Source organism: Leptonychotes weddellii, chromosome 2 (genome assembly GCF_054177405.1).
Source record: "Leptonychotes weddellii isolate Sample4059 chromosome 2, ASM5417740v2, whole genome shotgun sequence".
Lineage (NCBI taxonomy): Eukaryota > Metazoa > Chordata > Mammalia > Carnivora > Phocidae > Leptonychotes > Leptonychotes weddellii.
In genome coordinates this window covers 140,217,283-140,243,847 of record NC_138370.1, presented here as the reverse complement: position 1 = coordinate 140,243,847, position 26,565 = coordinate 140,217,283, and the positions used below count along the sequence as shown (strand labels likewise).

General features: G+C 43.3%; 1 protein-coding gene across 4 annotated transcripts in view; it reads right to left on the bottom strand.

Annotated features, from left to right (window-relative positions):
• Window positions 1–26,565, bottom strand: part of LNX1 (ligand of numb-protein X 1) — a 175,818-nt gene that overhangs the window by 6,314 nt on the left and 142,939 nt on the right. For all 4 annotated transcript variants that reach the window (XM_081812376.1, XM_006734378.3, XM_081812377.1 and 1 more), the window contains 5 exons: window positions 22,997–23,199; window positions 20,328–20,699; window positions 9,348–9,482; window positions 3,544–3,721; window positions 1,480–1,708 (listed from right to left, as the gene is read on the bottom strand). In XM_081812376.1, the coding sequence (XP_081668502.1) occupies window positions 1,480–1,708; window positions 3,544–3,721; window positions 9,348–9,482; window positions 20,328–20,699; window positions 22,997–23,199 (1,117 nt within the window). The remainder of the gene's footprint in view (window positions 1–1,479; window positions 1,709–3,543; window positions 3,722–9,347; window positions 9,483–20,327; window positions 20,700–22,996; window positions 23,200–26,565) is intronic.

Below are 26,565 nucleotides of genomic sequence, written 5' to 3'. Positions count from 1 at the left end.
ACCCTCTCCCCTTTGGTGCCTTGGGATCCTACTGTGATCCTATCACTGCGAGGCGATGGGGGGGCCGCCGTGGTGACTGCACCCCAGTGTTGTCTGTGTTGGCGTCATTTCACCCTTCCTGTCCAGTCCTTTCAAAGGAAACGAACCCCATCCAGACGACCCTTCTGGCAAGAGCAGAGAATTGCTGCCTAAGGCCCAGTGACGAAGAGTGGAGGGAGAGGAAGGCATACACGTGGCTGTATTTGGAGCAAAAAGCATCTCCTATTTTGTCCTGTCTTACATGAATGCACAGTGAGGAACTCTGAGTACATGATGAATAACTTTCAAGCACACACACACACACAAAAAGACCTACTTTCATAGATTCCGGTTTCAGAAAGATTTTTAAAAAAATGTTAAAGTGACACTCTCTTCTTCCACTCAGACTCAGTTCTAAAATGCTTGAAGGTTTTCAGACAGCCTCAATGCTCAATTTTCAACTGTTTAAAAATATACTTATTTTAAAAATAATTTATCAACTAAGAAAGGCTCAAAAAGGAATCTAGGTCAGTGTATTTGAGACAGGGATGTTTTTTAAAACCTCATTTAAAATTTGAAAAAGAAAAGAAAAACAGAGGGACCATCCTATCTCCACCCTCAAGAAAAATGCACTAAAACCAAACATCCTACTTTCATTCATTTAATCCCATGGCACTTCATCTTCAGTGACTCTAATACTTAACATTTAAATCATGCATTTGGAATTTATAAGGCAATCCTTTGAAGGCCAAGGATTTATGCTCTGATGCAGGTGTGCAAACCCCAATTTATCTGTCCTTTAAATATTTAATTTCTGCATTTAGTCATTTAGTAAAGCTTCCCTTAAAAATTTTCCTGGAGTGTCTGAGACAATTTAATGGCTTCACTGTAAAGCTCTAGTTACATCTCACTAAAATGACAACCCAGCTGCTTCCTGAAGTTTTATACAAGAACTTTACAAGAGTAGGAACTAGGGAGAGAGAGACTGAGACATACCCTCAATCAGCACATGCTCAAACATCTGGGTACAGGCAAAATGTTCTTCTGCATTATGTTCAGCCAGGGCCCCACCAATGCTAATTACCACTAGCAAATTAGGGAAAGGTAATCCTTCCCCTGGCTCCATGGTGGGTTCCAGAAGGCTGGATTTTAGCCTTCTCTCCCTGTCAGCTGAGCTCTCTGCGGCACGAGCAACTGACACAACCATACAGGCGAGCTCCAAGGTCCTCAACATGAGTGGATAGCAGTGTTTCCATGTCCAGCCTTTTATCCTGCCCTGGGCTTTCTGCATGCAGTTTCAGTAACAGAAGAGAAGACAGAATTATTTCAAATAGTCTTACAATCAAACCTGGGACTCATGAAGATGCTCGTGCCATGAATCAGCCCAAGAGAGTAAAAGAGTGTTCTAAGAAATGTAATTGTCCTCCCACACCTCTCCAAGCAGGTCATGTTGAGACTCACCATGGTAATTCCAGCCACATGATCCAGGAGGGGGACCAGTCTCCGGCTGGGGCCATGTTGTGGTTGGAGTCCAGGGCTGCTGGGCTGTCTGGAGCTTCCTGGGGCTCACGTTCTTTGACTTCCAAAGCTTTAAGAACCACCAAGGAGGATGTACTTTTCAATAATGCAACTGCCTCGCTCCGGCTGACTTCTGTTAGTTCAATCCCATTCACATTTAACAAAATGTCACCTAATGGCCAGAGAAGCAGAAGCCGTCCTTAGTAAGAGTGCAAACAGGAACTTCTGTAAAAGTGCCAAGGAGAAAGCACTGAGCGGGATGTGGGGAAGTGAGTAAGATGAGGGGGCTTGTCATTAGCCTCCTGCATTGGCATAAGGCTGAGTTCTCAAATAGCAAATGGTTAGTGTGTGCATGTTTCAAGGCATTGGTGAGTTATGTGTGGAGGTTTCTAAAGCATACCCATTAGTGTTTGGCTCTTGCCTTTAAAAAAAAAAAAAAAGGAAAGAGGGGCGCCTGGGTGGCTCAGTCGTTAAGCGTCTGCCTCTGGCTCAGGTCATGATCCCAGGGTCCTGGGATCGAGACCCGCATCGGGCTCCCTGCTCAGCCGGGAGCCTGCTTCTCCCTCTCCCACTCCCCCTGCTTGTGTTCCCTCTCTTGCTGTCTCTCTCTCTGTCAAATAAATAAATAAAATCTTTTTAAAAAATAAAAAAAATTTAAAAAGGAAAGAAGGAAGATAAATTAGCCTTGTTTACTATTTAATCCAAGAAAACCTACTTCTTCACGTCTTGTTTCTTGTTTTTAGCACAAAGGGAGAGCATTTGGCAAAAGCTCCGAGTGCCTGCAGAGAGCCTGGCATGTGGTAGGCACCCAGTAAATATGGATTGCATGAATGAATAAGAGACTACCCCTGAAAGGGTCTGGCAGAGGAGTCTATAGCAGTTAAGAAAAATGAACTGGAACTATGCTCTTGAAGAGGGAGAAAGGAGTTAACATTGTGGTTCACTGCAAAGGTAATACTACTACTGTTGGGTAAGCACCTACTATGTGCAAGGCTATTTCCCCACACAATACTACACAATCCTCTGCTCACGTTCTCTTGCTAACAAGTCACTACTTGGTGAACCTCATCATTCTCCACCCAGGTGCTTGGGTGAAAAGGAAGAGCAAGACAAACCAAAACACATACCTCTCCTACCTCCAATTTCTAGTCTTTTATCTCTCTCCTGATCTTCTGCCTCCATTGAATATCATCTTTTTCACATGGAATAGCCATAGCAAGAGTAAAAAGATAGGAAGAGACATATGGGAAAGGCTTGGAGTCTTGCCTAACCCCAAAAGATGCACTGTTAGGTTGGCCAAAGAAATCCCTTACCATGCTACCCCCCTGTGGCTCCTCAGGCCAAGCAACTGTACTTCAGGAACTTCACATTGAACTCTTGAATCTAAGCCCTTAAATGACATAGTTGCTCAACCATCTGAGCTACCCACTCATGGGAATTGACAATATTATTAAGGATACATATGTGACATCCCTTTCCTTCATTCAAAGTAGCCCAGGACACATAAGATTAAAATAATGAAACTTTTTTTTTTTTTTTTTTTAACAGTGGGAAAGAACCTAGCATGGTACTTTCACTTAATATTCATTGACTCAAAATCTATGAAAGTATTTCTCCCATCCAACCCATAAAATGGAACAATTCATGAATAGGTTCATCACAGGATCAATCCAGCAAAGAATCACTTAGAAAGAATGGAACCAAATTATGCCATTCAGTTGAGGCCACTTGCTCATAACTGTAGAAGTTCCCCATTACTTCTTGGCATATTTCGCAGGTACTCACTTGATTAGCAAGCCAAGTGGCCCACATCAACCCACACAAACTAAGAGGGGTGAAACCCAGTCCAGCAGCTATACTCAAACCAATCATGGTCAATGGGTAATAGAGGTCCTGGGCAGCTCAGCGTCTCATCCTCTCATTATTTCTGGAAGCAGTGACCTGACCCAGCAAGCTGCTAACTCATTTTAACACCCCACTGCCCCAGTACCGTAAGTGTCTTTTTACCTGTTTTTATTCTTCCATCTCTGCTTATGACTCCTCCGGGCTCAACACTGATGACGTAGATAGGCAAAACCCATTCCCTATGTGATGCTCCGCCTGCAACGGTCATGCCAAGAGATTCGCTGGGGTCTTTTCGGACACTTACCACCTTCTCATGGCAAGTGACCACAGGATGGAGGGGCTAAAGGCACAGACAGAAAAACAAACATAGCACATCTGCTCACAAGAGGGTTTTCATTTCCTACATACAAAAACTACCCAAGTTGGATAAATCTATGACGGTAGTCTTTGGTCTCACAGAGAAAGACATGTGCAGAGAGAACCCTGGCTTTGTCCGCCATCCTCAGCAGAGTTGTATTATCCCAAATTCTATAGGCTGATTCAGAGAAAGTTTGCATTTCGAATGGGAATGGAAGAAATGGAAGAGGAACAGGTTGGAGGCCACTGGAGAAATAGTAAGCACTCAAAGTGAACTGCACCCAAAATTTTTCAAGTGACTCATTTATTCCTGATAGTAGTATCTCATAAAAAGCTTGTCATTCATGAGTAGCAGGAATTTTTTTTCTAAGTTAAAAAAAAAAGTAATAGTATTTTAATTAAATAGTCTAAGTTTAATTTAAGGAGGGACTCAATTATAGAACTCCTTAAGGAAAAATAATGGATTTAATAGATATTCCACTCTAAAAACTCCCTACTGACTGGGTTCTCTCCAATTAGCATTTTCACTCTTACTTCAGCATTTCTAAATAATATGCCGTTCTACCCTTTAATTACATAAAAATATAGTGTACACATTGTATAGCATACACTGAGGACCGACTTTCAAAAAGCAAATTAAGAGAACTGTGATTTTGGTTCAGCAACTCTGGACTAAAAACATTCAAAGCTACATGCAGTGTTATCTTGGAGCAATAAGACAGTCTAGTCAAGGGCATATTTATCAATGAATACATATCAACATATAATTTTTCTGAAAATGTGTTCTCCTCCCTGCTTGTGCAATGACCTAGGGGTATAAATGGGAATGTGCACTGCAAATAAATATTTATAATACTCGATTAGACCTCACAGAAGTCTATAGCTCAAAACACAGCTTACAGTTGTATCTAAAGAAAGAAAATTAAAAAGTGTATCTGGTAAAAAAAAAAAAAAAATCAGGGTACAAAAGAAAGTGTAAGTATATTCCTTCTGTTTAAAAAGAGGGAGGAGAAATTGTATTAATATTTGCATTTCATGAAGACACTCTGGAAACAAGAAAGTGGCTTTATGGGTGTGAAGGTGGGAACCGGACAGATCAGGCATGGGTGGGAGGCTCCTTCATGCATACTTTCCATTTTTTGAACCCTGTGAATGTATTATCTATTCAACAAATCAAGTGAATGATAATTAAATTTCTGTAAAGTTGATGGTTAACATCATATAGAACTATTGCCTGCATGCACAAGAGTCCATTTTTAACACTTCATTATGACGATAAGCCTAGGCTTTTTGTGCATTTATATCTCATGATTTTCTATGGTATAAAATTACCCATGCCTGTTTTAATGGCCTTATTGTATCCAGTAGTAGCCTGTTACTATATCCCTAGCACTGAATATAGCATTTAGCACATTAAAGATGGTAACTATGTTTGTCAGATAAATGGATGGTTAAATTACAAGTTGCCACAAATTGTCAGGAATTGCAAACTACTATGGCCAGGTATATGTTACAATTAGTACTTGGAAGTTCTGGGGTGTGTGTCTCTATAAACCCCAGAACCTTGAAGAGACTGGTTATCAGAAGTGAGTTATAAAACTGAAATGGGAACTTCTTCAGGGCAAAGATTCAACATAAGACAAATAAGTAACAACATGAACGCAGTGGTCCTAGCACTACAGAGGAGTTCTGGAGGTACTCTACAGATCCATTCTCAGTTCATGACCCTTCTCTCCTACAAAGCAGTTAGATGTAGCATGTCTCTGCCTTAATCACAGACATCTCTCAGAAAAGCCCTGCTTGGAAATGCAGGCAGTTCTGAAATGCCCACAACTCAGGGCAAAGTTCTAAACCTAGGGACTCTTCCTGGCTGCTCTGTGGTTTCAGCTCATTCCTGCGGATATTCATAAAGCATGTACTCCTGATCCTCACAAAGAAGGGTTTTCCTCCATTATTTCCACACGGAAGCCAGGGATATTGAAGGGGTAGCAGATCAGTCTCCCAAGGTGATGTCTAAAAACACAGTATGGCATGCTCTGGAAAACAAGGACATCTTCTCACATTAAAAAATGTATGTGTACACACACACACACACACACACACACACACACACACGCACGCTCTACTGCATTCTTGAACAGCCGCCTAGTACTTCTTCATGTGGATATGTCCTATCCCCCCACTGAGGACCATTTTGGTTGTTTATAAGCTTCTTGCAAAATTAAACAGTGTCACTGTGAACATCCTTAGACACATATCTTGTGCACTTGTGTAAATATTTCCTTGGGCTAATGTCCTAAAAGTACAACTGCTGAATCAAAAAGACTGGGCATTTTACATTTTGATACATAGGAAATAGTTCGATCACCTATAATCTCACCAATACATTGTGAACATGCCGATTTCCCACAATTCTGCCAATACTGGGTTTTATCAATATTTACAAGATTTGCCCAGAGGAAAAGAAGATTCCAATAATCTAATTGCCTTTCTAGGTAGTAAGTTTAAATACATTTCATTGTTATTTGGATTTCTCACAGTAATTACAAGATCTTTGGAGATCTTGTAATACCATCATCACTCAAAGCTCTCCTGACCTCATTTATGAAGTGGGGTTTCAGAATGCCCATGTAGGGCACACCTGTGACTGAAGAAATGCCTTTGATCTGAGAATACTTCATTAAAAAAAAGTGTCACTAAATTCATTTGAAAGTGGCAAAATTACATATCTTATGAAATATTCCAGAAATGGCTTCTTACCAGCCACACCAGTTAATAGAAATAAATGAGGCCCTAATTATTTTGTTGTGAATAAATATTCCTTGAATAATGTACAAATTGGCCAGGTATCTTTGAGGAAAGGGAAAGGAATATTTGTTATTTACTTAAATGTGTCCAGGCAGAAAAACTGAGACTCAACATTAAAACGAATCTGATCAATGAAGCACAGCTGGCCAGGGGGGTGGGGGTGGGAGGTGGGATTGGCAACTGAAACCCCAGATATCTGACTAAATCCGTGCTCTCCCCACCACACTACTCTGCTTTCAGAGGCCATGTCTCAACAGGTGATAAAAAGTAACCTATCAATTTTCAGATAACTGTCAGAAAAACACATGAAAGAATCAGTTACTCAATTTTTCCAGGAACAGTTTATCTCATTGACTAGAGAACTCAACTCAAACCCAATTCTGCCAAATAAAATATATGACAAATAAGATTCGGACGCCAAAACCTATGTGCTCCTGGCTGCAGAGATGGGCTATTTCTACTTGTAGATATGAGTTCCTGGAGAGTGGAGTCTTCTTCCACACTTATTCAGTGCTTACCCAACAGCCTTGCTGTGCTGAATAAGGGGAGGTTTCAAGCATTTATGGGCTCCACACAAATGACTGGGCTACCACAAATGGGAAATATGTCCTTTGTCCTGTGTTTCTGACAGCCATCTGCCTTCCCCACCAGAGAGAGACACCCATGTTAGCAATGGAAAACCCAGGTACCACCATGAACCTTTCCCACACAGAATGGCTGGACTCTGGTTGGGGAGAAAGAGAGTTAAATACGACAGGGATCTTCTTTTCCATCTGGGTTTTCTCCCAGCCCCCCTTCTCTACTTCAGAGATCTCAGGATGTTCCCTAATGTTCAAAAACACAATTTAGTATGAACTAATTCAAGCTGATTCGAAAACATCATGAGCACCAGTCTACTTTCACTTAGCTATAAAAATACATACTTTATAAAATACTGGGATTTTTAAAATAAAACACTTTAGGTTTATAAAAAATATATAAAGATGAACCTAATGACCTACCCATGTAACTTACAACCCAATGTCAGACATACGGGGGCCACTACAGTTGAAGTCTCTCTGTGATTTCTCTCTGGTCACTTTCCCTTTCCTCTCCCACAGAGGTAGCCACACGCCTACACTTGACAACCTATTTGTCTTTAACTTTTCAGTTGGCTACAAACTTTTCTGTCTCACAAGTCTTGGTTTGCCTTCTGTGGTATTTTTCTGACTCATTTGAGCTGCTACTTTCAAAAAGCCATCTTGTTTCCTAGATAAAACAAAGCTTAGTAGGATCATAAAAGCCTAAATCATCCAAGAGCCATATATGTCTTAGTTTTATTTTAAATAGGCCACATGCGTGTGTGTGTGTGTGTGTGTTTGAGGGCATCTCAGAAGGCAGACAGAACTATAAGTTAAAATGAAAATATTACAATTTCCCACTAGGCCAGTTTGTTCTGTATGTTTTCCAGGAGTTAGATACATGACATAGATTGCAGCAAAAATTTGAACAGCTGTTTCCATGATTCATGGTGGTTAGGTGGAAGGGATTATAGACCCACAGTGCTGGTGGAAGCCTCATGCTTAGTGGTTTAATGAGCTAAAATACAATATAGTCTAGTTAATCCAGCTATAATTAGTTAATTAGATTAATTAGATTAAGCTAATAAACTAGTTTTCCATTAATAAATACCATTAGTTTAATTTAAACACACTAATGGTATTTACTAGCGAAAGACACCAGGGAGTCCTTATCCACAAAATGTTTTAGCAGGAGTTGCCTGGTCTGTCTAGATTGCTTACTGTAAATAAGCCTGGAATTTACGGATTTATGGGACATGGCTGGCTAGCTGGCTGCAGAAAGAGGCAGGGGTGTGGCCTCGTAGGCTGTATCATTAATGACATGTTTCAAAATCAAAATTATGAGTCTTGTTTCTGCATCCATTACTCAAAAACCCAAACTTGTGAGTAATTCCAAACTGAAACACAGCCTGATATGTTCTGATTGCTATGATAGGCATTCCTTAATCTCTCTTGCAAGATGAATGGACTACCTATAGATTTTTTTTTTTTTTATCTTTAGTTACAAGTACAAATTGGGCTAAGTCACCTCATTGAAAGAGAGGCTCAAATTGCTGGCCTGAAGGATACATTCAGCCTATAGGTGCATTCTGCTTAATCCACATTACTTTACATTATTTCCAAATTTAAATGCTGTAACAGGGCATCTGCTTTCTGATTTGTCCCATTACCCACCATTACTCCTAATGTTACATGAACTTCAAGGGTTTATATTATCTTCCTGGGTTCTTCTGCAAAAACAAACATACTAAAATTAACAGAGGAATTATTTTAATTATAATTATTTTAATTATTTAATTAAAATAATTATAATTAAATATATCATTATAATAATTTAATTTTTCATAAAATAATTATCAGGCAGATTGGGAACTTAGAAAGTCAAAAACCAAGCAAATCCAATTTCATTTCAAAATGAATGAAAACGGTCCTTAAGCAAAATGACTGTTGGAAAAACATGACATATATTTGGCTTTTACTTGAAATTATGTCCCCATGTGAAGTCTGTAAGATCAAGTTTCAAAATTCTCCTGCACCTTCTTCCCTCTTGCTTGGATGGGAGACACCTGTTATCTCACCAGGTCCTGAGGATGGGACTTCAGGCTTTTTGTTTTACAAGCCAAGTCAAACAGTGTTCAGGTGATGAAGTCCAGAGGTTACACTTAGAAAGGTTAAAGTGTGCAGCCTTTGCAAGAAATAGCTTCCTGCAGGAGGAGTGGACATACTCAGGCTGGGGCTTACCTTGGGAGTGCTGCTCCTGTCCCCTGGCCCCGGGAACCGGCTGCTGTTGTTATTCCAGCCAGCGTCCTGAAAGATGTCAGGACTCTGCAGCCGAACCTGGCGGGACACGACGAGGTGAACACGCCTTTCACTGGCCTGGGGGAGAAGACACAGACATTAGCCACTCTCAGAGCTTCCATCCAACGTGGCCGGCACCAGGGGCTTACCAACATGCGAGTTTTATTCTACTCTAATGGAAACAAATGGTGTCTAGTATTTCTCATGGCAGTGCCCATTTTGTAATTTGGCAAGAACATGAGAATTATTTCCTTTGTCTTTAAATCAGGGAATGTAACCTGCTTCAAGGGAAAAACTAGGGAAGGTTTGACTTATGCAACAGTTTTTTGCAAAGACATCATCAAACATTGTTATTTTTAAGGGACAGCTCCACTGCACACAAGCCACGTCTGAAGGACCTCTCAGAGAGAACAGAGTACACAGTGTAAAGTCTAAAACCCGGATCGAAGGTAAACAGTACAGAAAAAGGAACAGAGTTGGTGGCAGCAACTCTACTACCACAGGAAGAGAAATCCTGCATCTACAGTGCTAGACACGTAGGCATGGGAAAGGACGAACACTTTAGCAATACAGGGATGACTTAATAGGTTCCAAGACAGCCTGATTAAAGGGCTTTGCCTTGATCCTTTATTTTTTATGTGACTATCACTAATTCTGACTCCTCTTCCTCTCTGCTATATACACTGATGCTTGCACAGAACATTCCAAACAAATACATTTCTTACTGGGGAGGTCCACTCCACACCATAAATTTACAAATTGGCTTTCTGCCACAGATGAATTTCATTTCTGTTTGAGAGCATTACTCATTTTTCCACAACTGCTGACTACCGAGGCTCCAGATCCACAAGGCAGACAGAGGAGACCTTAGCCCTGTGAATTGTACATTAATAAAGCTCCCTGATGGCCCAGAGTTGATTAGAAAGGTCCCCAAGAAAGACTAGATTTGGGGACAAGGTGGAAAAGAGAGGAGTAAGTTTCTGGGGTTCTCCTCGTCACCCCACCCCCTGACTGCTCACCACAACAGCAGAGATGGACATTGGCCCACCTGCCTTTCTTCCTTTACAGGTATGGCTATCAGACCATGGAAAAATCAGGTCATGAAGGACGACCTTGTTTTTAAAACCTTCATCAATCAGAGCCCCATCAATGAATTCAGATCCCCACGGTTGTCCAACCAGCCCAAACCTTCATGGTTTTGCATCCTTACGTTAATAAACATTTCTTCTCAGAGCTCTCTTGAAACTTAGGGATCATCAACTGGGTAGCTATAAATCAGAGGAAATTTTAAAAACAACCTCTGAAGTGCATTAAGAGTGTATTGGTGGATGGTGGGCCAGTCGAGTGGATTCATCTGTGTAATTCCGTAATTACAAAAATCCTACTGAACAGGGCCCGAAAAGCAAGTTCAAGTTTTCACTCATGTTCCTTCACATAAAGCCCAGTCATCCCTTTTGCTGGTCTACTCAATGCTCACTTACATACCTTCCCTCGGTTCTTTGCCTATCTTGAATTCCTTGGTGTTTCTTATCACCTTTAGAGCTTGCATCAGAACAAAAATAACAAGCTCAGGAAACAATAATGAAGCAAGAAGACATGAAGAACTACAATATGAGCCAGCTAAACTCAATTCTTAGAGTATTTTGTAATAATGTTTTTCTTTATACGGTAAGCCTCGCTTATCCTAATGAGGTTATCGTTAGGAACTTTCTGAAGCAAAAATGACTAAGAGATAAGTGGAAAATACTCCAGTCAAAACTCGAACTGCTGAGCCCAAATTTGCTCCTTATCTTCAGGGAAACTCCAATGTTTTAAAGGATCTCAGCAGTGGGTTTGTCTTTGGCCTGCATATTGTATCACGTTCACTTGGCCCAGGATCAATCATGTGATGTAGGCACCTCATAAGAATTGAGGAAAATCTGAGACTTATATCAAATCAACTTGCCAGGTAAAATTCAAAATGCCAGGGAGCAGCCTGGGAGAGCTGTTTAATTCATACTTTCAAACACAAATTTCTCACCGGATTTTCAAATGCCGACTTTGGTAGTAAGCTGTTGGCAGGAACAACGCTCCAATAAATAACCCTGGTATCAATTTACTTGGAAATAAATTCTCCACAAGGCTGGGTCTGTGGCTCTTAACCAGCCACCTTACAAACTGCTCTCAGGGAGACTCCATCGGTTTCACTTTCTTTCCTGGTGTTTGAAGCTGTCAGGTGGAAAATAGGCTAATGTGTTTGTACTGGCTCTAGCCCTTAGGAGCAGCCGGATCCAGCGTCGAGAAACAGCCCTTAGAACCAGCAAGTCTTTCTTTCTGTGGGTGTGAAGGTGAAGTGTGAGAAGGGGGGTGAGGGGAGACAGAAACTTTTTTATTGCTTAGCCACATCATATGTGCCAGAAAGATGGGTGCAGCAGATCGCTGGCTTCAATAGCACGCTCAGAGGAAGAGCATGCTACAAGACAGGGGTAGGACAGCATCTCTTGGAAGCCACAATTGTGGCTATCTTGAGTAGCAGACAAGGCTAGAGGACAGTCCTTTTCGGGTGAAGTTTCCTCTCTTCTTTCTCCTTTAAACAGCCTCAGTTTTCGAGGCAAACTCTGGACACGAAGGTTACAAGCCGCATAGGCCGACTGCTGTACCTATTTCTCCTTCTTCTTCCAAGAGCCCAAGCGTTAAACCCTCTCTCCTTTCTATAGGTTAAAGGGAAGCCCTTCTAAGGGCCTTCATGTCCTCGCCTGGGGACCTCAGCTTGTTGGTAGCTGTTCTGTCTCCACGGCTGACACGTGCCTGCTCTGAGCCAGTCACTTCACTAAGAGCCTTGGGGAAATGGCTCCTGTCCTCCGATTGTCCTACTTCAGGGACAGGCAGGAACAGGTGCCGTGAAAGAGATATGGGCTACACGCGTGAGACTCTCTAGGCTGGAACCCATTACTTCTAGCCAAGGAAACAGGAAAAATCTAATATTCAGAGAAAACCAAAGGGTTAAAACTGAGTAGCATTTATCATGATAAGGCTTGTCTTTTTGGGTGATGGTTTAAGGATTATTTTTCTCTGCTCTTTTGAGATTTGACTCAAGACTGCCAATAATATTTATATGACGGGACTAAGCAGAGGCCACAGAAGGGAATCATAGTCTGGCAGCCTCATTTAGGTGTAGCCCATTTAAAAATAATAAAATCCCACCTCTTGTAACTGGAAGGAGGAGTCTGAAAGCTCTATGCTGACGTCTTGCAAGGCAAGCATCCTGTACGGTCATGTTCAGCCCGGGGAATGGTTCTTTTCCCTACAGAAGCCACTGTGGCCAATAAGAAGTGTTCATAGTGTCAGGATACCACACAGATCAGAAACTTCACAGAGAAGACAAATGGAAAATCAAAGACGCCACCACGCAAAGCAGGAGAGGCATTTTGCAGAGCTGTACATCTGAGCAGAGGGTGTCTTTCTACTGTTCTGCACTGCTCGGGGCCACGCAATGGTGAAGGCAGCCAGTGAGAACTAGGGCAGACCGAGACTTGATAGTGCCCCTGTACTTCAAGGTGTGACCTCCTCACCTAGCCCAGGGCTTCACCTATTCACTGTGAAGGAGGATTGACTCAAATCACATGCATTACACCATTTGCTGCTTTAAAATATATATATGCTTAAATAAAACAGTTTTTAACATTCTAAAGACCTGAAACAGGGAAATTCCAAGCTGTTAGGCATCCAGACTATTGCTCGGAGCAGGGAGACCATAAACACACAACTCTTATAACACCAGTATGGGTCCACAGGCGACCCATGCTTGACTGGGGAACTCTTGTTACAGAGACAAGTGAAAGCTACAGTTGCATTTATAATAACATAAGCTTGTCTTCCCTTAGTGTTCCACCAACAAAGGTTTTAATGAGCATTTCTTAAAAGATAATTCATCCTGCATCTGCATTCCCTACTCATTTCTTTTCCCAGGATCCCAGAGGGAGACAGTCTAGCTTTGATTTTCAATGTATGGTTGTAGGGATGGTTTTTGTTTTTTTCCTATACTCTCTGGGGTTGCCCCATCTTAGCTTCCCTTCCACCAATTACTCAAGGATCCTTGTCAGTTCATCTGTCTTGTGCTCACAATGCCCTGGGAAATTGTGGGGCACTGGTTCCATATCATTAAATAGCCACATATATGGAAGAGATGTCAGATAGCTAAGCCAACATTCTCTCTGTAACTCAGGCTTCAGTTCCCCCACAAAATCCTTGCCATGTTGTCACCCAGCTCATGCTTCAGTGCCTCCAAAGACCGTGAACTCACTGTGTCCCAGGGCAGTGTGGGCTGTTCTTAGATAGTGCTAATTAGAAAATTTGTCCTTGGGCTGAGCTAAATGTGCCATTTTCTTGCTTGCCCATTGGCTCCAGTCATACCCTCTCAGATAGCTCCAAATCAATTTCTGTGGGACAATCTTACTTGAAGATAAGGCTCACTCTTCTCTCTTAGCTCTTCTCCTTTCCAGGTCAAATATTTCTACTTTAATATTTCATATGTTTTCAAATCATCTCAAAAGCTTGACGAACTCTAACTTCCTCTAATAAATTTGAGCGGGGTGTGTGTATATAGAATCAGACCTGGAAGAACCAATATAGAGTAGTTTCTTCGCGCGTGGACCAGCTATACCCAGGACCTCAGTGATGGGGTTCCTATTTTGCCACGTCATACATCCATAGGGGATTAGCTCTGTGAAGCCAAGAGCTCCATAGATGTCAGTCTTCATTATTAGTGATTAATTAGAAGATGACAAGGAGGTTCCCAGGGCCTCACTAAGGGACACCTTACATCAGTACAGCCTAGCTTTGAGATCACATAAGGCACATAGATCCTACATGGCAATACAGACCACAGGAGGCATCAGAACCATCGCCAGTTGGTAGGCTAGAAAAATACCAAAGTCACCAGTCATTTGTTGACCTGGCAACGTACCACACAATGAGATGCAGAAACAAAGTCCTTGCCCTATGCCTCTCTTCCAGTGAACAAGAGAAATTCTGAGAAAAATACCTCTCACTGAGCAAAAAGTTGGGGTTCCAGAAATAGAATTCCTGAACAAGCTAACACGGTGCACTGTAAGCGGAGAGTTTCTGGAAAACAAGCTTGGCGCAAGCAAACCTGAGGTGCGCAGATTTGTCCATCGTTGAAACATTAGCTCCTAGCATAGCTCCTGACACATTTTTAAAAGAATTCAAGAATATCTTCTGCTGGAGAGGCAGCAGCTACTTTAGTGAGCAAAGAGCAACCAGAGTCTGGCCAAGGAAAAAGGAAATTAAGGAGGCTTTGAGGAAAAGTGAATTGGACCTTAGGATTTGACCAGGGTAGAAAAAGATTTGAGACAGAAATTTGGTCTACTTTCCCTCTTGACTGTAGCTCCATATTCATCCTTCTGCTCCCAGAAGCACATCTTTAAGGGCTAAGATGTTAATGATGACATTAATGATGTACACAGGGTCATACAGAGGTCAATGACAAGGTCAAAATAAGAATTTAGTTCTTGAGTTCTCGTGGCTGATTGCCGAGTCAGCAGAATGACCCAGGTCCTTTGCCTCAAACATCATTTCTTTATGGTATCTAGAAGTTATTCTCGTGGTTGATTCTGTTCTGTGGCGTTAAAAAAAAATGCACATGGGATATTTTGAGTTGGAGGAAGGGCAGTGTAGCCTCAAGATTCCTTAATATTAAATAAAAATAGATTCCCTAATATTTGTAGTGTGGAGCTGTGCATGAGATTCACTGACAAAATTCTAAGCTGAAAAGCTGTACAGTTTACCAAGTCATGCTTTATCATGAATGCATGAAATTTAGAGCCCTGTATAAAAATCATCTGGACTTTAAGAATTCAGCTCAAGAAGACAGTTTTTACATTTATGTATTCTTTAGCCTTTGTATTAAATTTATTACAATGCCATGTTAAGAAAATTGGTTTAAATGGGGATTTGACTCTGTATTAGCTGTGCTGATCTGTAAAAAGCACATTGATCTATCAGGTCTTATTTCACTGGCAGTTCTTACTGGCTCCAGGGGACAAAAGTTCTGTCTTTTTTCCGGTTGTGCAAAACTCATGAGCTGGAATCACATATTCAGAACAAATGTAGGTAATACGAGTAGTTCATTATTTACTTTCCGGCTCTGACTAGAGGCTGCTCACGTTCTTTTGAAAAGTCTGAAGAGCCTGGTTGCCAGTTGTTCTTTGATAAAATAACTTCTAATTTAAATATTAATTCATGGAAAGGGAACAAAAATTCACACATCTGTAGGTATTAATGAAAACCTAGAGGTTATCATCCCCTCTACAAATGGCTTTGATTTTTTTTTTTCAGCTTCTGCCTGAAGTCTGGTAGTTGCCTAGGAAAAAAAACACACAGGAAGGAGACTCAAATTTGAAATCCAAAATTACTTTCTTCATTTCTTAATTGTATATATTTGAGCTCACTGCTCCAGAACTGTAGATGAGAGCATCTCAGAATAGGCATAGTATTGTCAGCGTAAATCATTTGCATACTGATTAGTAGAGAGAGATGCAATCTTTTTTTTTTTTTTTAAAGATTTTATTTATCTATTTGTTAGAGAGAGAGCATGCACACACAAGCAGGGGGAGCTGCAGGCAGAGGGAGAAGCAGGCTCCTAGCTGAGCAGGGAGCATGATGTGGGACTCGATCCCAGGACCCTTGGATCATGACCTGAGCCAGAGGCAGATGCTTAACCACTGAGCCACCCAGGCGTCCCACCTACAATGATTCTAGACATGGTGCTCAAAAAATTAAGAAATTGATAATGGAGAAAAATAAAGTTGTCCTAAGTTTATTGGAGTCAGCTACTCCAAATATTGGAGTCAAATGCTCCATATTTGAAGCTTCTGTCTCCTTAGGGCTTTTCCTCCTAGAGGAGTCCGTCTCACTCCTGGGCTCTGACACCTGGGGCTGCTGAGTAAGTGGGGGTTAGGACTCTACATATGTAAGTTGGTCAAATTTAAAATAGTTGTGGCTTCTCTGTAATAACTTTTCCCTGAAATAATGGAGAAAAAGTCAAGTGTGGTACTGTGGGAGAAAACATGACCAAAAGGACATGTTGTCTGGGAATTTCTTCTAAGGCAAGTATGATTCATGGAGGAGATACACGAAGGCCAGGCAGCCAAGGATTGGTTGGTAACTTGAGTCTCCACCTTTGAAGGGTATTAAGCTTAATTCCCCCAGCCTGGTGTGTGTTACAAGTATCACATAAATAAAATCCACTCTTGAGATTGCTTAACTGGATTTTCCCAGCACTCTACTTTTTCCATTTCTTTTCCAACTAGCTTTGCCCAAGTCTTTAAAAGAATTTTTTTTTCCTTTTCCCCTGCTTATAAAGCATGTTGGCTTTGTTTGGTAAGCAGAAGACTCTTTTAGGAAGTCCCACTGTTAGGCAAGATTTTACTTCATAAATTTACTTTCTCAGGGAAAAAATTTTCCCTCTTCTGTTATTAATCTACCAAAGTAGAATGCCACATGTAATCAAAATTTTTCCAAATGGCATGAGTAAGGGAGTTTTTCTTTTGCCTGTTGTGGAGTGTCATTGGCAGATTAGCTCTAGAATGTGAGCCCAGACTGACCTGCAGAGGGAGTTGACAAATATGACACAAAAATAAAATTGATGATCACCTTAAAAGTCTACTTTTAAAGTGGGGGAAAAATCATGCTTAGAGTGCAGTTTGTTCATGACGAGAAAAATTATTCTTCCTTTTCCATGGGTTAATGTTTTCATAAACATCTATTTTCTGTTCTCACCCATTGACACATACAGGCTAGAACCACTTGCTAAATTCTGACTTGACTGTATTTGAGATCTGGGACAAGAATATGTCCCAAGCTCTACAAGGCCAGGAACTGTGTCAGTCTTGTTTACCACTGTATCCACACACTTGTCGGCACCTAAAGGGTGCTCAACCAGTAACAACTGAAGAAATTCAAGAGGAAAAGATGTAGAAATTCCATCTGGGAGACAAACAGCATGTAAAAGTCGATTTGGTGTTTGTTCTCTGGTAAATGGTTTGATGAAAAATCCCTAAGAGATGGAATTAATGCATAAATTCTAATCTTCTGTATATTTACATTTTTATAACTTGACTCAATTTATTCATTCAGCAAATATTTATCGAGTGTCTATTCTTGCCAGGCATTTCTGTAAGTGCTCGATACACAATACTGTATTATTCTATACTAGGCCAACAGGTGATAAAGTAATTAGTTGGTAGGAAAAAATAAAGCAGATTAAATAAAGGATATAGAGCTGGGGGTGGGAGAAGCTATTTTAAATGAGATGGTCAGTGAAGGTGACATTTAAGGAGACCTGAATGAAGCATGGCAGTTAGACATTTGGAAGATTCTTCCAGTCAGAGGGATAGCAAGAACATCAGCCTTGATGTGAAAAAGGTCTTGCAGCTTTTGAGGAGTAGTAGCAAGAAGGCAATGTGACTGAGCATGGTAAGGCAAGGGTGAGAATACTAGAAACCCTCTTACTTTGCTTAAGAAATGAAGCTAGAAAGGTAACTAAAGGCCAAATTACATATGGCTCTGAAGGTTATTGTTAAGATTTGGAAATTTTACTCTGAGTGTCTTGGGAAGCATCAGAGAGCTGAGCACAAGAGTGACACAATGGGACTGACTGTCGACTGGCCATCGACCTGCCGTGTAGAGAGCAGAGGTAGAGAATCAGGTGTGGAGTCCAAAAGACCAGGTGGGAGGTCTCTCCCAGAGACCCAGCACCAATGGTAGCATGCCTGAGGGAAGCTGTGAAGGTGGTGAGAAATGGATTACAGAGAGAGCATACTGGAGAGAGTAAGAGATTCTTTTGGCCCAAATAACTGGGCAAATGGTGCCATTTCTGGAGACTGGAAAAGGCTGAGGAAAGAATAGGTTTGACAAGGAGTAGAGGAAGGAGAAGTCAAGGATTTGGTTTTAGACATTAAGTTTGAGATGCCTTTTACATATTCACATGGAGATACCAAGTAGGCAGTTGGTTATGTAGGTGTGGTGTTCAGAGAAGTCGAAGCTGGGCATAAGGACTTGGGAATAGATGGCATAAAGTCCAGAGGGGAAATGCCTCCTGTAACTCTGATCTTCTTCTCCACCTGCTCCACAGACTATGGCCTCAGGGCCCGTTAAGCAGATGAACATCCATCACATTGAGAATCACCCTGAAAGTGGGACACCACCAAGAGCCACATACCACATGTGCTTCCTATCCTGGGGTAGAGAGGAAGTAGGGTAAGTCCCCTTGTACTCTTTGCCTCAGGCTGTCCACATCTACAAGGACAGTATCAGACACTACTTGGTTCTCCTTGAGGAAGAGGGAGAAGATACCACACACATGACAGTGAAGAGTTGTCAACACCTGGAAGAATTCCATGGCTGGAACCCAGAGTAGGGAGACTTGTGTGTGCTTAGGTGACCAAGTTCTAGAAAGCAGGCTCTGTCTTCTGATGATCATCCTCAGCAGAACTCGGTACAAGGTTCATTTAACTACCGCTGCTGACTCGCTGTCTCGTCTTGAAGTATTAATAATTTAGTCACTAAGTGCAAGCTGATGCCGTGTGCCAGGTAATTGCAAATGCTTCATAAGATAAGGCCTCAAATCTGGCCCCTCTCCTATCAGTTCTCTACTACCTTAAGAGAGATCTAGAAAATCATGTCACTTCCTTTTTAAAACCTTCCAATGACACCCCATGGCCTTGAGGATAAAGTCTGAACTTCTTAGCATGGATCTGGTCCTTGCCTCCCAATCCTGCCTTGTCTATGACTGCTTTTTTAATATACACCATGCTCCAGGTATGAACGCTTTTCCTAACCAGCTTTCAGGGAAATGTTCTTTTGTGTTGTATCCCCTTAAAATGACCCTCCCTGCCTTGTCTACCTAGAGAACTTCTGATTCCTCAAAGCTCCAGTTCAAGATCTTCTCTATAAAGAATTCCTAGGCCCATGCAAGCAAAAATCTCTACATCTGAAACAGCACTGTACTTAATTTCTCCATTATATTACTAACACACCATATGACAATTATTTACAGAAAGTCCATCCCCTGTACTAGATTGAGGGTTCCTTTGAGAGAGCAGCCCAAGAGGCCATCATCTCTGTGTTCTCTGTACCTGACACATGCCTAGGTGAGCAGAAAGTTAATACACCTTGGCTAAATGAAGTGAATAAATGGGTTAGAGTACAAGAGTCCAGAAAGCCTGTCCTTCTAAGAATAAAGATGGCAGCTCATTAAACAGTAGAAAAACATGGTGACCCAGCCAAAGGCAACAAGATACATGCTAGGGATTGATGATGCTATGCCAGTCAGGAAAGTGAATTAATTTGAACCAATGTCAGGCTATTGGGAACATAATTTGTATGCCTCTCTTTTTAGATTCTTCTAGATTCATACTTGAGTTCCCATGGGCTTTCCAAGGAGGTTGGATTCAGCCATGGAGACGGGGCTTAGCCTTAGCCAATCCCATAGTGGTCTCTGTCCACAGGATTCCTGGAGGGTAGATGGCACAGTTTCTTATGGGAGTTAGTACCTCTAGATGTCTTGGATATGTCCAGAATATATCTGAATGACCCCTGGTCTGCAAATAACACACTGGGTACAAGGATGACACAACCCTGCTGACCTTAAGTGATCTTAACCTGGTCAGGCTGCAGCATGTAACCCTTAGTATCTATGGGCAGTCAGATTGGATGGCTGGCAACACTTAGGGAATGTCCATGAGCCTGACACACATCATTTGCTTGAGTAATGTTCTTACCTAGCCCTTCAATCTTGACTCCCAGAAAAGGGGGCACCGCATGTCACACGTGGTACTAACAGGGCAGGTGGGTCAGGGTAATGAGCATCCCACTCACGCCAGCAGTTTCTAGCCAGGGTCTTGGCAGTGACCCGTGACTCACCTGAATCAGATGAGCTGCGCTTTCTGGGCTGCCATACCGAAGGTCGTGCCCATTGATGGCTAACACGCGATCGTTCTCCTCCAGCTGACCATGTCGGCCTGCCACACCACCATTCAACACATTGAAGATGAATACCCCAGGCTCATCCACCCTGCGCACCAGTTTTATTCCAAGCTGCTCCTCAGGGCTGCTTTTGTTGAGAATCACATGAAAATGATCGTCTCGGGGCCCATAGGCGTCGGGCGCCTGTCCGCTGTTCCTGCTTTGGAACTTCTGCTCACGCAGCACAGTGAGCCGCAGCACCTGGCATGGCTGCCGCAGGAGGCGCAGGGCATAGTTGTGAGGCACGTTGCTGATGTCCATCCCGTTGACCTGGCGGGGGTGGGCAGGGAGGGGACCGGAAGCTAGAGCAGATCAGCCAGCTCCACCTGCCACAGTCCTTCCTAGAAGCCCCAGGCCCACAGCATCAGCAGGACCCTTCCTTAAAGACTGCCCCGGTTTGTCACTTCTCCTCTGTCCAAATCTCCAGACACCCCCATCTTCCAACATTACTTCTAGCCCCGCTTTCCTTCTGTGTTACCACATCGCCTGTTCAGCTCTCCCGGTGGATGCCATCTCTCTTCAACCTGTCCCTGCACAGGCCCCTAGATTTATTCACAGGCCCAGCCCTCATTCCTGTTGCTTGCCAAACTCAGTGTTCAGCTGAAGGGGTGGGTGGGAGCAGGGGGGAGAAAAGAGGAAGAAAAAGTAGGAAAAAGCAAAACAAGAAAATTTCCCACTTAGGTTCAAATGATTACACTAAACTGCTGTTGAGATTAAACTGAACTGACACCTACTTTCCAGTGATCTCCAGGTGACTTCTTCTCCCTGGGTCATCCATCCTGGAACTTCCGTGGCCTGCCATTGCATGTATGTGTGCGTAGGTGTGTGTGTGTGTGTGTGTGTGTGTGTGGTCTTAAGGTGGTTGCTGCCTAGGAAGTCTTTTGCCCATGTTCTCAACAAAAGGAAAAAGAAAATCTCTGTATAGTTTCAAACAAACTGATGTGAATGAGTTTCTAGGTTCTCTTACTGAAAGGCTGCATCCCTTCATTCTACTTCAACGTCCTCAAGCTCAGCCCTCTCATCTGTGCCTCATTCATTATTTGCGGGCCTGATGCTGCATGGGGCTTTCTGGTTTTCATTACTCTGACTAAGCAGGCCCAGCCAGAAGGCTACAGCCCCTAGTGGTAGTCATTGCTTTGCGAGAAAACAATTTTACGACAGCACCGTACTCTGCGGAGGGTCTTAAGGACAGGGGCCCCACAGAAGAGAGACAGCCTTCTTGAATTTCTATGGTTGGGTAGGATTTCTTGGTTAGAGGAGGCTCAGAGTGAAATTTTAAGAGGTCTTCCTGCAGCCCACCATCCCAGTTTTTCACTGCCCCTTCAGGGATGGATGGAGGCTCTCGCGCACAGAGCAGCTCACCACCTTTGTCCACACCCAGGGGAGCTCACAACTCTTGCTCTGCTCGGTCACTGATCCTGCATCTGCTTTCCCCCATCGCACCCAGCCCAGGAGGCAGCCAGGGGATTCTGCTAGACGGTCTTGGCAGCCCTTTGCCTGCCAGGGCCACTTGAAGGTCCTAAGAATCAAGATGTCTTATTATGCAACCCTCCCGGGCAGGACAGCTCCTTTCCTTTGCAGGGAAGCCACGCAGAGTGTCACCCGACTGCACTGTGGACACGCTCCGGAGCTCGACAGGCCCTGCCTTGTCCTCCACCTCAGAGGCCAGTGGGAGTTTCAGGATTGTTATGACAACTGCTTTAAATTCTTTCTCCTCTTATTCCAAAAAAAGAAGAATTTCTTTGCCAGAGAAATAGCACATGATGTGTCAGGAACCGGCCCGTCAACCACCTAGAAGGAGTGGGATGAAACCCTCCTCTGGGTATCGGACAGGGAATATAGGACCAGGGAGGGATTTCTTGTCACACTTGCCACCTGTCTGACTTCTGTCTGATCAACAATGCTCCCTTCATCCTTTCTCTTCTTGTCAGAATTCTTCCTGAACGTCCTTCCTGACACTCAAGCCTCAGAGGACAGAAATGCCCACGGGGCGCTGTTCCACCAACATGTCTGCCCCGCAATGTCTGTGGCTTGGTGGGCATAGCTTAGGATTACTTCTTGGTTTTTCTCATGGAGGGCCATTAAGCCCCCAGACATTTACCATGGAGGGGTGTGTGAATGGGAGTGACTAGATAAAATACAGAATGTTCCATTAATCTGCTCTAAAAACAACATAAGATCTACGTTCCAGTTTTATTTTATGTTATCGTTAAAGTAATAGGAGGAGGTAGACGGAAGGAGAGACGAAGAGGAGAAGGAGGTGGAGAGAGGGAAGTGGGGACAGAAGCTGGAGGGGAGATGAGAAAGAAGAGGAGGACAGACAAAATGATACAGAGACAGAACTACTCTTTTACAGAAAGAAGGAGAGACTAGAAGAACAAGACAGAAGGGGACAAAGACCTATCTCAATTATATTACAGGTCTCAGATGAAGAGTCCTTTCAACATGATAACTACGGAAAGAGACCGCTTCACATTTATTTAGCATTTCCTCCATCCATCCATTTACTTCCTCTGAAGGGGTTTTTATTAAGCCCCTTTTCATGGCCCTGCAGCGACCGCGTCTACCTTCAGGATGATGTCTCCTGGCAGGAGCCGGCCATCCCTGGCAATCACCCCGTCCCGGTAAATGTGCTGGATAATGATATGGACCAGCGGGGTTTCGCTGCCTCCCACAAGCCTAATGGAGAGGCTTTCGTTGGGATCCACTCGATTGATCTTGACGCTTGTAATTTCACCATCTGGAATCAGGTGATACAACCTTGGAAAGACTAAAATGGACAAAGACAGTATTTATTTAAGACACCAACCCAACGGACATTTCCAACCACTCTTCTTCTTGCCAAACTTTGGTTTCAGCCAAACTAAACTATTCATCGTTCCTCGTACATGTTTTCCATTTTCCTGCCTCTGCGCCAGCATCAGTTTCTCTGCCTGGAATGTTTTTCATTTTAGGCCTAGACCCAATTTTTCCTTCAAGACTTGCATGAAATGATCCCTTTCAATTAAACTCTACCCTGATCCCGCTGTTTCCCTGCTCTGTCTAAACATCCCAATTCCCCCCACAGCTAGCTCCCGGCACTGAGGCTTCCGTTATCATCCATGCTCATTTCTTACATCCTCTCCTGGACTCTAAGATCTTTGAGGACACATTTCTTGCTGTTCTGTGGCTGTGTGCACAGATCACAAGTGTCAGCCAAAGCCTCCTGGGGTGAAGGAGTGAAGGAGAACGTAGGGTCATTATGGAATAGACTTTAGTTTCAGCACCTACTTATCGAGCCACAAAACAGAACAAACCTGCTCTTCTGCCTTCTCAGGCCATTTTGAAGCTTTCTCCCTGGAAGTCCCTGCTTTTTCAGGCTTAGGGAATTCCCAGGCCTCTCTCCCAGACACTGGTGTCAATAAAGGGAAGTCACACAGCCTGATTCGTGACTAAGGAGAGCTGGTGGTGTCCAGAGGCTCATCCCTGATCTGGCTGCATTGCTCAATTCAGAGCTCACAGGAGATCCGGAGACCTAGGTGGGTGCCTCCAACTTTATCTTTTAACTGAAGACTCTTCTTTCCACATGAAATCTTCCACGGGTCCCTTCCCCACCAGCCCGTACCCCGCCCCTGTGCCCACACACAGAAGAGCTTCCTTAGTAGTCCGGTTTGATAGCGACAGACAGTTGAATGGCTTTATTTTACAACGTGAGGACATTTGAGCGTAGAGTGGGGAAGTGACAGGACTGGCTAGAGGTTGCAAAGGAAGGTGGCCCTCAGGGCCAGTCACCGCCTGGGGCTCCAGGTGACCTGCCATCCTGTCACCTCCCTCAGGTTTTTGTGGAACCAGGGATCCACAACAGTCCCACAGGGGACTTGCCCTATAGACCTATAAGCCAGCACTGCTGACTGGAGCCGTCCTCTGCCTCAGTCTGAGTAGAAGCATGCCAAAGGGACGCCATGACATGCCAGGCAAGCTACACCTAGTTTGGGGCAGCCGCAGCTCCTCCCCTCGCCACTTGAGTGTGGATGTGGAGGGTGGAGATGCTTTCGCCTCCTGTAGCTGCTGACAGCTGCCTTTGCCCTAAGATTCTCTCTTCATTAAGTCATTTGGGAAGAGGAAAACTGCAGGTCCGGCTCTGCCTAATATGCACTCTGTTTTCAAAACCTTTGACCTTAGTCCATTTTCCCTAATGAACTATGAGTTCATTAAGAAGTGCTCAACTCTCCAGGAACAATACAGAAAGAATTAAAATTACTTCCTAGTATTGCAGAACACGATAAACAAAGCAATTTAGCAGCCAGAGGAAGCCTGAGACGTTGCAAATGTGGGTCCTTCACCTCCACCGGGATGTAACTGAACGTAAGGGATTGGCTTGGCTGTTTGGCTGTGGATGGCAGCCTTAATGTGTCAGTTCCCGGGGCTAACAGTGCTTGGGTGATTGAGTTCAATTAATGTTTAAACTACTTTGATTACATTAAGTAGGCGTTACCATAAGCGTTTGTTGAAACAGGTCTGGTGACAGGGAATGGTGATTTAAAAAAAAACAAACACTTTGAACAAAGAAAGATTTAGAAATAATCATCAAACTGCTGGTTTTTGATCCCCTCCCCCTGTCGACCCCCCCCAGTAGATTTACAAAAACCATCCTCCCAAACTGAAACTACTCAGGCCATTTGAGAGTCTAAAGGACACACGCAGTTGCACTTGTACATAATATTAATTAGAACCACGCCAATGAGACTCTAGTGACATTGAAGAGTTAAAATAATTTTTTGGAGTGCTTCGGTGGCTCTACCAGTTGAGCATCCCACTCTTGATTTTGGCTGAGGTTGTGATCTCAGTGATGTGGGATGGAGCCCCACGCTGGGCTCTGTGCTCACCAGGGAGTCTGCTTGGGATTCTCTCTTGTCCTCTCCCTTTCACCCCAGCACACACACACAATCTCAAATAAATAAATCTAAAAAAAAATTTTCAACTGCCAAACTTGTGCTGGTCTGGAATGAAATAAAATTGTTCAATATTGTGTCCTCACCGAAGGACTAGGGATTTGATGTTATTTACTGAGTGTTATGTGCCAGGCATTGAGCTAGCCAGTTGTATGCATGCTTTTTGGATTTAGTACTTACAACAACCCTATGAAGTAGATTATTATTATCTCAGCTTCTTAGAGGACAGAATGCTGGAGCTCAGAGAAGTTAAGTAACCTGGCCAGGGTCACACAGCCAATAAGCAGTGGAGACTCTTTGCCCCTGTAAAAAGGATGGATAAACTATGCCACGGGAGTTCATGGGGCCAACCACAGGTTGCTGAAACAATGCAACTCAAAGGCCATTTTTGAAAACTTTGTTGCCTCACAAATCCTGAAAAGACCATCATACCAGCCTTGCCAAGTCTTAACACCTCACCCCATTCTGGAGTCATAGCTTCCTGGGGTGTCTCAAGAAATCCATTCTCTCCCACTTTAAGCCCCCTGCACACCTCACGTGGCGGCCATCTTCCCGGAACATAGTGCGGTTCCTGCAATAACACTCTGCAAAAGCTTTCCGGTGTGTTCACTGCCCCAAATCAAGACTCCCAAATGCCCTCCAGGACCCATCTCTTCTCCCACTACTTTCTAACGCACAGTCAAGATCCCAATGCCCATCCGGCTCATCAACCGCCCCGTAGACACAGGTTACACAGCCTGCTTGCAAGTGATGCTTCTTTCTCTTGGGCTGCCGCTGCCATTTATTTATAGCTCACTCTTCATGGTATTTTCTTTCTTTTAGTCATGAAGGAGGCTCTTGAAGCCAGGAACTGGATTTGATAATCTTTATATAAAGTTATAGAGCCTAGGCTAGTACCTTCCACACAGTAATCTCTTATTAAAAAGGTTTCTGCAATAAACAGGCAAATAAATCTTATGCAGGCAGCAGAAAACTTTACGTGGAGGAGGATTCAGGACCCTTTCATAAGAGGAAGACTGGCAGACAGGGAGTCGTAATCCCATATTCATGGCACAGTCAGCGAACACCACTGTGTGGACAGGGTGCTTCACCTCGAGGACACGCACACGAACAAAAGGACTCCTGCTCTAAACACACTGAGGGTTGCTGGAGTGGGGGGGGTTGGGAGGGATGGGGTGGCTGGGTGATAGACATTGGGGAGGGTA